Source organism: Primulina huaijiensis, chromosome 3, assembly GCF_012295235.1.
Source record: "Primulina huaijiensis isolate GDHJ02 chromosome 3, ASM1229523v2, whole genome shotgun sequence".
NCBI classification, from domain to species: Eukaryota; Viridiplantae; Streptophyta; class Magnoliopsida; order Lamiales; family Gesneriaceae; genus Primulina; species Primulina huaijiensis.
In genome coordinates, this window is record NC_133308.1 from 23,353,445 (window position 1) to 23,366,218 (window position 12,774).

General features: G+C 27.7%; 1 protein-coding gene across 1 annotated transcript; it reads right to left on the minus strand.

Annotated features, from left to right (window-relative positions):
* Positions 1-4,210: 4,210 nt before the first annotated feature.
* LOC140972269 (uncharacterized protein At1g28695-like) lies at positions 4,211-6,832 on the minus strand. Its single transcript, XM_073434717.1, has 3 exons — positions 6,536-6,832; positions 5,940-6,317; positions 4,211-4,822 (listed from the first exon to the last, which is right to left on the minus strand). Exons 1-3 carry the CDS (start codon positions 6,683-6,685, stop codon positions 4,331-4,333), a joined length of 1,020 nt encoding a protein of 339 aa, XP_073290818.1. The 5' UTR covers positions 6,686-6,832; the 3' UTR covers positions 4,211-4,330.
* Positions 6,833-12,774: the final 5,942 nt, after the last annotated feature.

Genomic DNA, 12,774 nt, shown 5'->3' on the forward strand with positions numbered 1-12,774 from the left:
AAGAAACACGACGTTGAATATGGGCTTTCATCAGTTAAAAACAATCGATCACATATAAAATTTTTCAATATAGTATACATAAAAAGTATTATAATTTTGATATCTTCGAGTTTTAATTTTTTTTTTAAATGCCATAAATTTAATTTCAAAAGTCCACTTGTTATTTATTTATATTTCGTGATGCAACACAATTAATCACTTGTGCTCCTTACAATATTATCTTAATGACTAAGAGAATCGTTATTAAAAAAATAAAAAAATTAAAAGACTAGTGGAATAACTAATTTTGTTATTATAAGAAATACTTTTAATGAATAGATTAATTACATTTCAAAAATATTGTTCGAAGCAGTGTTCTAAAAAGCGATAGGACGGCCACCTACTTCCTAGCGCCTAAACACAAAGCCTGCAGTAAGAAAAACTTTAATGAATATATTAATAACATTTAAAAAATATTTTTTGGAACAATGTTCTAAAAAACAGACATATAATCACCCACTTCTTATTCAATTCCATATTTCTTCACTAATTCTTCAATATCGAATTCAAACTCAAAAACAATGATATATTATGTATCTTTATTTGATACAAATTGATTGAAAATATGTCGAACAATATTTTTTTAAAAAAATAAAATGTTAAAAATTTATATATTAAATTAGGCGGCTGCCTAGGCGGATTTTGAAGAGCCTAGGTAGTCGATTTTTTTAACAGCTTTCAGAGACATCGTTTTTCTAAAAATTGAGATAGTGGGCCACCACCTAAACGGTCTTATGGGACGCTTTTTAGAACACTGATTTGGAGAACCACGTCACATGTTGGATTAAAAGTAACTAGCTAGCTTGGTGCAACTATTAAGGCAATGCATAGACAAAAATATTTTAAAGGATAGATTTAAACTATATTTAATATTTGCTAGGAGAGTGAGAAACATGTGACACTTGAATTATTAGAAGATTTAAAAGATTGAAGTCAAATTATTATCATTAATTGTAATTTTTGTATAAAAACTGCAAAGGCAAAGGTACTATATATAGATCCTACACTTGGTCAAGGGACTTTACCCTTCAAAATTCAGTAAACATATACAAGTGCATGTGAAGTACTTTTTTGTGTTAAAAAACAATGGTTCTCTTAAAATTAAAAAAAAAAAAAAAAAAAAAAAACCCACCCAACGATTTAATTATTTATTTGATGTAATTAAACCAGATTTTATGTAAATTTTTTCATATTTCAGTAATTAAACTAATTAGGAAACTTATATTGCAAAGTAAATTAATGAAATTATACCAATTAATTAATTAAGATTAATACTTATTGCACAACATGAAAGGTTTCCAAACAAAGCTATTACCAGTTAAGTAAACCTGTGATTCATTAAATAACCCATAAACTATAACACCTTCACTAACCTCGCGAGCTCGGTAAATGCTACTCATATTGGTAGTGATCTCATCCACTCAACACATGATATATATGCTAAATGATGAATCATAACAACTCATCCATATATTATATTTGAATGAATGACCATGATTTATACACTCAACATATGTACCTATGTTTGGTAGGCTTGATAAAGGAATGATTATTAAATAATCATCCCTTATCTCATGTTTGGTTCATTTTTAATTTAGCATGGAGGCCTTTGATTATGATTGAAAGCCCTCACTATTCATGTTATCTGTGTGATTAAATATCCCTCCTCAAAGGTGTGATAATGTATAATTCTTGAATAAAGATAATGAAAAGATTGTATATTGACCATAATACTCTTGAATTATCTTCTTCAATATAATATGAAAATTTAAATTAGTGAAAATTTAATAATTAATATAATATTTAAATTTTTATTATATTTTTTTATAAATTAATTTCATATATTTTTATTATTTTCAATCATTTAAAGAAAATAAATTGTAATACAAATCTATCTTAAATTAAATTTTTATAAATTTCTAATCTTGTTAATTAATTCTTTTATGAAAATAAATATTTATTAAATTCTAAATTATTTTGTTTAATGATTACCGTAATATTTTCAAATATATTTCTAATAAATATATTTAAATTAATTTTAATAAATATAAATTATAATTATAAATATTTAATTATCTATCAAATTATTTTAAAAATATTTATAATTATTTTAAAAAACAATAATATTGTAATTATTTCTAAACTTTATTTAACATTAACATTCAAAATATTATTGCTATTTTAATTATTAAAGTAAATGCATATTTACAAATTTATTTTTAATAAATATATTTAAATTAATTTTAATAAATATAAATTATAATTATAAATATTTAATTAGCTATCCAATTATTTTAAGAATATATATTTAATTAACACTTAGGATATTTTGGTCATTGCAACAAAATTTACAAAATTAATTCATCATTTTAAAATCATACCAAACACCATATTATTTATCCAACCATACTATTAATCCATATCTCTCATTTTTTAATCACTCTAATTATTAATTATTTACTTATCCCATCACACGTACCACCTTTCTTCTCCAAAGTTTTTCAAATCAATAATCCAATCCTCGAAACCCTAATATGGCAAAGCTCCCTATTTTTCACCTTAATTAACTGGAGCCCTCGTTATTGCCTCCTTCTCGGCACATGCGACCGCAGCTGCCAAGCCCCCCACCGTGGCGCCGGGACCCACCATAAAATACCACTTCCGCCACTCTTTCCCTCACATATACCCTGCCTTACGCCCAATCCACAGCACAGCGGAGGCGCCATCGTTTTTAGATCTCGATGAATTCGCCTTCCCACCCGACCTGAACTTGAGATTGAATTCGAGCATACAAAATTTAAATCGAGTCGAGTTCGAACATACAAAATTTAAATGAGTCGAGTTCGAGTAACATGATATTCGACTTAACTCTTGTGCGACTACCAATAATAGTATAGAAATAAACTTGTCGCCGACATGTATAGTTTTTTTTTTTGTTCATTCATGTTTACGAGATTAAATAAACAAAAAAATATGTTGTTTTTTTACCAAACCATTATATAAATTTTTTAGAAAATGTACAAAGTTTATAATATTTATTTAAAAAAATAATCTTGCCAAGCTTAATCGAGTAAATATGCTGCTCTGATATTAATTTTCTAAAAATCGGTTTCCTATTTTCAATAATAAAATAAAGTGTTCACCTTATTTTTATCATTCTACTAAAAATCTATTTTTATAAGTTTCTCCATGTGCACATGCAAATATTTTTGTCAAATTTAATTTAATATTTCATCACTACCCTAAATATATTATAGATACTACTATACTATAGCTAGTGCATTTGTGCGTGTAATAAATTATATATTTTTTATATTTAATTTTTAATAACTTAAAAAATAGAACAAAGAATTTATATTTTGGTCAATAGTTTCGAATTGAAAGAATTTGGTATAAATTAAAAATTTACGAACAAGGAAATAGTTTTGGAAAAAAGTTAAAAATACATTTGATGACCAAAGGTAGTTATTGAATGAGATACATTCTAAATTAGGTTGCGTTTGGTTTGGGTGATTAAGTAGGATAGATTATTTTATTACACTTTATCCTGCGTTTAGTATGATTTTTATTTAACCAACTAAATCCCTTCTATAAATGATTAGGTTGTATTAAGTGTCATTAAATAATACCTCCTTCTTCCATAGGATTATTAATCGTTCCTCTATTCCTATTCTCTTTCCAATTTTACCCTTCCTCCTTCACTGCTGTTGAACCATCTCGGCTGCCGCACCGCCGTCGCGCCACCTCGCCGGACCGCCGCCGCCGCGCCACCTCGCCGCACCGCCACCGCCGCCGGACCACCATCTTCGCCGCCACCTCGACTGCCGGATCGGCCGCCAGAGTGGAAGAAGAAAAGAGCAATTTTGTCATTTCAACAAAAAATTCAAAATTATCCTACAATTAAAAATCTTACCAAACATAATATTATTTTACACCATATATTACATTTTTACGACAATCATTTTCTTTATCATTTACATACTAATCATTAGTTTATTTTATCCTCTAACTAAACGCTAATAGTATAGATACATATTTTAGTTCGATAAAAAATACAGATTGTTTTATTAAAATAATATATAATATTTTAAAGTATCTCATTGTAACCATTATCAATACAAATAATATTGAAATAAATAGTTTCAAATAGTATAAAACCTAATTTAAAAAATAAATTACCAGATCCTGGTGATTCGATTACTAATTTGTTCTCATAATTTACATGTAACATTTTTTTTAAAAAAAAAAATCAATATTCTGGTAAATAAATAAATAAATAATAATCCAGGGATTATTGCCTCCACGAAACCTTACAAGCCACGTGATCCGACCACCTAAACGTTGACGTTTGGTTTTCCTTATACCTCCTCCAATCATGGACGACCGACGTCAGATCCGCCAGCTTGGCGGAGATGTGGCGGCAGCAGTTGGCGTGGACGGTGGAGACCGCCGCGACGTCGCGGCTGTTCTGGCAGAATCCGCTGAAGTAGACGGTGTCCAGAAACCGGACATTTAGCCCTAATTTCTTGGCGATTCCTTCACGAATCAGGTTCTGTAAGACGTCCTGGTCCTTCAATTCGGTGGAATTGTCTTTCCGAGAGTACCACGATTCGAAGAGGGCGATGGTTCGGTTGTTGGTTCGGATCATGTAGAATCCTGTGTTGATAAGGTTACGATTGGAGAATGGATTCCCGTTGAACTTATCGGTACTGATTTGGAGATCTGGGACTTGGTCCGGATTCAGATGCGGGAATGGGTCTCTCAGCCACAGCACATCTGTGTCCTGTTGAAAGGGTTGTTTTAGGGGCATTTTAGAAACAAAAAAAATTATGATTCTATATTAAAATATTGACTAATTGAATTATTATTATTATTATTATTATTATTATTATTATTATTATTAAAAAGCGTTAAATAGGCGGACTGGTGAGACCGTTGAGCTATTAGCTCGGTCTTTGTCTTAATTTGACTTTAAATTCATATAATTTTATTTACAAAAATGATTTATTTTATTACTTGGTTGATTATTTTTAAAGTATTTGTAAAGTCAAATGACTTACCATTCATATGTTATCAAGATCTTAAGTTTAAGATAAAATTCCGAAACATATCAAATTCCTCAATTTGGAGAAAAAAATATATTTGAAAAGAAATCTCCACGATTCAATAAATTTTTTTTAACAATAATAAGATGGAAATAGAAGTATCAGCTTAACTTATAAAAATACCACTATTTCAACTCTATGACAACAAAGTTTTAATTCCATACAAATATTTTCTCCTTTGTGTTTATAAAATAGATAAGTATGTATCAAATTGTCAGAAGTTCAATTCTCAATACACACTTTTTTAGGGTCGAGTATGTCATTCATGGTTTGCCTGGTTCACTTAACCCAGCCGACACAATATGCATACTATTACGAAACCCAAATGCGCACTAGAATGGAAGCGGAAGTCGATTCCCCGTCACAAAAAAAAAAGTAAACTAATTTCTAATTTTATTTCTTACGTGACCAATTTGGTTTTGGATTTGAAAATGAGTGTCTAAATTAAGGCAAGTCATTTGATTCACACCCTCTTTTTCCAAATCTTCATCTTCTAATTAAAATTTTCAAAGTGATTGTTTGGCAACTAATTAAGATACATTATATTTTCAATTATATTTATTAAACCTTTGATTATTATATACATATATTTAATCATTATTATATATATCAAGATTATTCAACTATTAATTATTTATATATGGTTCGTGCATCCAAATTAGCTCGGTCGGTGTCCCGTACGTCTCCCATACATTAATATATAGTAAATCGTAAATGGTTAGATAATTTTACCAGTGTAAGTTCGATGTCAAAGTTAATATTTCTGCCCCAAAACAGGAAAATTAATTAACTTACCGTGAAAATGAAGTTGTAACCTCGTTTGAGCACATCTCTAAGAAAATATGTTCTTCTCCACATCATCTTGATAAAATCCTCAGACATGTAAAGCTTTTCTCCCAAAAAATCGACGCCTTCGGTTTCGAGCTTGTGACAATGAAGCCTGAGGAATCGGCACCTTTCGTACGAGGTTTGATCCATCGCCACGATCAACAGGTGCTCGGTTAAGTTCCTCGTGTTTTCGCCCATCCAAAATCCGTCGAGAAACAAGTCGAGCATCGGCTTGTCTCCTTCGACGTATGCTTTATTTATAATGGTGATTATCAAAGTCTTGTCTGTTGTTGAAGTTGATGATAAGGTATTTTCGAGCTCGTCTTTATCGACTAATATGTTACCCTGCAATTTATTACATCGGTAAAAATATTTATGACAAGTTAAATTACATTTCAAACTAAAATTAAAATACAATAAATAGGCTTCAAAAAAGTAAAAAAGAAAAAAAAATCAGAAAATTTAAACTTTTATTTTGAATTAATTGAATTTCTTAGCATTCATGAGTGAGACGTAGATCGTAAAAGATCTCAAACCCTGGAGAGAAATTGAATAAAACTTACTATCTTCGTATCCGCCGTGAAGGTCCGCGGCATTTCCAGCATCAACAGATGCTCGTCTTTGCTGACATGAGAGAAGAAAACGTAAGATAAACCAATCACAAGAAGTAAATACATGGCGTAATCTAGTCGATTGATCTTCGTGTACTCCATTCTATGATCGAGAAATCAATGGATTTCACTGTAATTTTGGCCTTCTGGAAATGAAAGTTTTCATGCTTCGAGGGTTTTCTTGTTCCTCTCAGGTTCCAGCTTATCAAATAGAAATATGGTGAATATTGTAAATTTGAAGACTTTCTATATTAATGTTGAAGTCAACTGTTGTCTGGCTGATTTTCATAATCATATTTGGAATTGAAAATTACATTAAATATTCTTCTTCTTAAAAAATAAAATAAAACTTCAATCTCTCTTTTCAATAGTATTTTCCAAGATTTATGATTTAATTTATTATTGGGACGAAATTTTTTAAATAAAATATATTTTCAAATACGTTTATTGTTTAGATGAATTTTATATTTGATGAATTTTAAATATATTTATTGTGAATTTATATAAATTTAAAAATAAAGTGGTCAAAATGACATTAAACTCAGTATTCAAATCCCTTTCTACGCCAAAATTTTCCCAACAAATAAAGTCCTTTCATGTCAGGCGCAATCAATGAATTTTAAAGACACTCTGTATCAAATTAAATATTGTTAACAGTAAGTTAAAGGATTCCAGATACATCATAGATTAATGTTTACAGTTTTAATTTATAATATAATCATAACCGTAATATTCAAAACATATATAGGTGTAATTATAAATAACTGAAATAATACAATTAATGTAGTTTTCACCAAAAATTTCGATACAACTAAATAGAGCTTTCAAAACGAGTTAGTGAGACGAGCTAACTCGCAACCAACCACAACGCAACATTATGTGGGGTGGAGGTGGGTTAGCCTGCCATTAGGTAGGTTGCGAATTCTCAATCCAACCGAACCCACTTTGGACAGCGAGTTAGAGGATTGGTCTGTCTATATATATTTTAAAAAAACTAATAAAATGTAAAAAAAATAATTAATTAAATAGTTCAAGACAATATTTAGTAGTATTACAGTAAGAAATTAAGATGAAAACAAGTAAACAACATTAAAAAAAAGTTGAAAAAATAAAAATAAAAATTTTGCCGCGTGTGTCGTCGTAGACTCGTCATGGGTCGACGCCTCCTCGAAAGAGGTCAAGTTCAAAAAGTCTTCTACTCCGATTGGTTTCATAGTCCCAATATTTTGCCATTGGCATTTTAAATTTTTTAATCAGCTTTTGCTGTGTCTATATATATATATATATATAATTTTTGATTAGGTCTCTTGTGTGACGGTCTCACGAATCTTTATCTGTGAGACTGGTCAATCCTACTGATATTCATAATAAAAAATAATTCTCTTAGCATTAAAAGTAATATTTTTTTCATGGATGACCCAAATAAGAGATCTGTCTCACAAAATACGACCCGTGAGACCGTCTCACACAAGTTTTTGCCATTATTTTTAGCAACTAGTCTATAAAGAAAAATTGTAATCATAGTCATTTAAGTTGACATATTTTGGATTTTGATTTTGTAATTTGTCAAGTTTTAAATTTCATAAAATAACTTGATTTTTTTGTTTTGTTCGTTTTTTCGTCTGAAATATTAAATTCACAAAATATTGCTAATTTGATATCGATTCTTTCCCACATGGTTCATTTGGTGAAACCAAAATACATCACACGCATTAAAATCTATCTAAGCAAAAATAAAGAGAAACGACATAAATTTTTCCTCATATTTTGAAATATTGGATGTGATTTTACTTTATTTCTCTAATTTATTATATGGATTTTAATATATGTACGTAATACATGTTTTATTCTTGTCACATACATAAATCATTCATTAAATTAATATATATATATATATATATTTTAAAAATGTGAAAATTGAAGATTTTTTATTAACCATTAATCAAATTTATCCAATTATAATATGTCTCAGGTGAAACAGTCAAATGGTCGATCCAGTCCATATTTTAAGTGAAAATAATATTTTTAACATAAAAATTAATAAATTTAATATAAAAAAAATATTTTTAATTACTCGGTTGGGTAGGAGATCATTATTAGAAACTTGACATGCGAGAGAGACGCTCTCATACGAAGTTTTATATATTTCAATTAGGTATTAGGCAATGAAAAACGAATGGAGTAGTCACCATCCATATATAAAGGAAAATTTTCCAAATTTTATATTCATATTTAAAAACGGCTAATTTCAAAGACCACCATTGTGTAAAGTCTAAAAGACGTTAAACTCCTAAAAATATTAATAAACTAATGCATCATTCATTTTTTAAGAATCAAACATATTTAGTTTCAAAAAAAAAAGAATCAAACATATTTCATCCATATGTTGTAAAAACTCAGACACATTTATCCCATTTGTAATTGGGTTTTATGCTTGATTTTTTTTTAAAGGGCTAAAATACTATTAATTTTACATATCATGTTTTTTACTTTTTTGATTTTTTTTTTAACATGAGATGTTGATATAATAGCTTCTATTTAGGAAAAAAAAAACAATTTTATCAGTAAAGAATAGATAGAACTATTAAAAAGTCAAAGGAATCGTAAAATAATTTATTGGATCCTCAACAAAGACGATGCCCGGAAATTGAAGAAACAGTGAAGGAAGAAGCCCAAATTTACAAGGAAATCAAAGGAAGAAGATTCAAGTTTGAATTTTTAAACATGTTTTGTTTGAGAGAACAATTCTTGTTTGGTATATTTTTGGATCTAGACATGAACTCATTTCTTCTAGTGTCAGGGTTTGAGAAATCCTCCCCCATCTTTTATAGTTTGTGGATCCCTATTAACTTTTGGTGATTAATTTCCCTGTGGATACGACAACCCGACTTAAAATTCTATACTAAAACTTGACATCCGTACACTTTTGAAATTTTGTGTTCGTGATTGATTTCTGGAATAATCATGACAATTATTTGGAATTCAATGATCAAAAAATTCGGTGGAAGAAAGGTGTTAGAGTATTGAGTTACTATCCCCCTATCAATTAAAAGTCGTGAATCATCATGCATTTAGAACGGTGATTCAATAAGGCGACATAAATTCTCAAGTTACCAATTCCACTCTCGTGGTAAGAGATATACGAGATATCATAAATACAATCAAACAATTTCAATGATAAATGCAACAAAAAGAACATATTAAAATAAAAATACATCAACAAAATTACCTTCAAACTTCAATTGATCATATAAAAACAACCAAATTATAATAAAATGATAGCATATATTCCAAAACTTTTATATTAGATAAGACCAAAATTTACATTTAAATAATATTAGTGATCTGTGCTTAATCCAGAGATTTAATGATTTTTTTTTAAATTATAGACTTTTGTGGTTTTATATATTTCTATAGAATCTGACATATTTTCAAACAAGATTAATTGATTTTTGTAGAATTTTCGCAACAATTTTATAGATATTTGTTAACCTTTTCGTATAATAATCTGGATTTGTACATTTAATTATATCTAATTAGTTTTCTTGATTTCTTTGAACTAATAGTTATTTGACATAAATAAAATCTTTACTTTGAAATCTTGTTAAAATTTATAAATGTAAATAAATTTTACTTGTTTAAAATTTAAATAAGTTAAATCCTTAAATATATATGTGTGTGTGTGTGTTCGTAAATTTTAAAAATGTGTAGAACCTTATGTTTGACATTTTACCGAAAGTCATATATGATGATAACAATACAACTCAAATATTTTAAATCATACAACATATCAAACACAATATTTCGATTGCTATACCTAATATGAACAATTATTGTACTATAATAATCTCTCTCACAATAATTGTACTCTTTACAATCAATGAACATCGAACTCGTGATCTTGACTCTTATATCAATTGTAGGAACAAACGTTTGCTGTTATACCAAAAATTATAACGGGTGGCAATAATACAATTCAAATATTTTAAATCATACAACAGCTCAAACACCATATTTCGATTACTCTATCTAACAGATACAATTATTGAATCACTACAAAATGTGTCATTTATCTTCATGTAAAAAAAAAAATTAAAACATTATTTTTACCACGATGTAAATATAATTTTTGAATAAAAATATGATAGCTTATAGACTAACTGAAAATATTTTAAAAAATAAATAAATCAATTTTATTTTAAAAAGTTAATAAATAATTTAAATTTTATTTATTAAAAATCTATTATTACTTCCAATTTTATGAGACAATCAAATTTTATGTTTTTTTTATATGTAGTGTAATAATTTTATTTAAAAAATGTATAATTATAACTTTAAACATGATAGAATTTTAAGTTTAAATGTCATAAATAAATATAATAAATTTTAGTTTTTTAATTTCTATATAAATTATAAAGTAAAATCTTATTATTATTATTATTATTTTTTATCATGTTTGTTGCACACTTTTCAAATATTTAAAAATTAAGTCGTTTTAAAATTTTTTGGATCACATTTTATTATCATTGAAATTACAATCTTTTTTAAATCATATTTCAAAAATCACAAAATCGATTCAAATATATAAGAATTAAGTCACGGTACATTTTTTTGGATCATCTTTCACTGTCATTGAATATTACAATCTTTTTTAAATCATATTTTAAAAATCACAAAATCGATTCCAAAATTCAAAATTTTATATGACATTAGTTTTTTTTTTTTAATTTCAAACTATCGTATAGTATTTGTACTTGAATGGTAAAAAAATTTGAAGATGAAATAGATGATTAATTATTGTATATATAGAGATACATTTGAAGATAGGAGAGAGTAAGACATAGAGCAGATGATAGATGATACATGGTTTATAAATTTAAAATAATCGTCCAAGTCTTTATGTTGGGCGAAATACATTTTTTGACAAATAATAGTTATACTTTAGGTTATAATGTTTGTATGTCTATTAATTTTATAGAGTTATTAAAAGCTACTGATATTTCGAATAACTCTATACTCTTAGAATTTTTAAAATTCAAGGTTATATATCATTTGACTTTTAAAATTCTACACAAATCTATATATTTTGAATATCACTATACTTTTATAAAGTATATAATAAACTTGATTAAATAACTCTAAATATTAAATTCTACAAAAATAATTAAAAATAATCAAATCTTCTATATTGAACACCCCCTCCTTAGTCTACAAAAAAGATGTATCATTTTAAATATATCATCATTAACATTACATCTATATAAATCAACAAGGAATCCCTTAACACAAAATCATCCAGACAATCAAATAAATTTAAATTCTATACATTTAAATCCTCATGTTCAAGTGCAATCTAAGTGATTTTTCCTTCACTTTATCAACCAATCATTATATAATTTTTGATATAAGATTATGCGACATCAACGATATATATCTCTTAACACAAAAACTCTTGTGAGATAATTTTATGAGTCAATTTTGTGAGACGAGTATTCTATGGGTCATCCATAAAAACTGTTACTTTTATGCCAAAAATATTATATTTTTATTGTAAATATGAGCAAGGTTGAGTCGTCTCACAAATAAAAATCTGTGATACCGTCTCACAGGAAACCTACTAATCTCTTCATTATAGTTCAACATCTATATATCGTTATCTAAAAAAACACTTGTAAGATAACATTTAGTTTTTTTTTAAAAAAAAATTCGACATTCCATTATCTTCCCATATCAGGTTTACAAAAGAACTGATATATACATATGTATAGGAATAAAGTCCACAAACGAAACAATAATGCCCTTAGCAAGTGTTTCTTTTGCCAATGTGTGCGCGACATGGTTGGCCTCTCGATAGCAATGTTGACCCTAATTCACGTGTTCCTGCTTAATACATATGTAAATACAACATTTGGTATTGTGCATTTTTTATACGAGATGATTATATGATCATCTTGTGGACATCATACTATATGAGATAAATTTAAAAAGTTGTCAGATTAAACGAGATGGTCATGTGATCATCTCGTGTAAAATACACACAACATTTAGTGCTGTGTTTTTAACACAGTAGATGATGCAAATTGAAATTTCTGCTACAAGTGCTGCTTCAAGAGCAAAACAAGAGTCCTTATAGATAATCTAATATTTTAAAATATAAAGTGAATGCTCCCATTTATTCCAAAATTAGATTA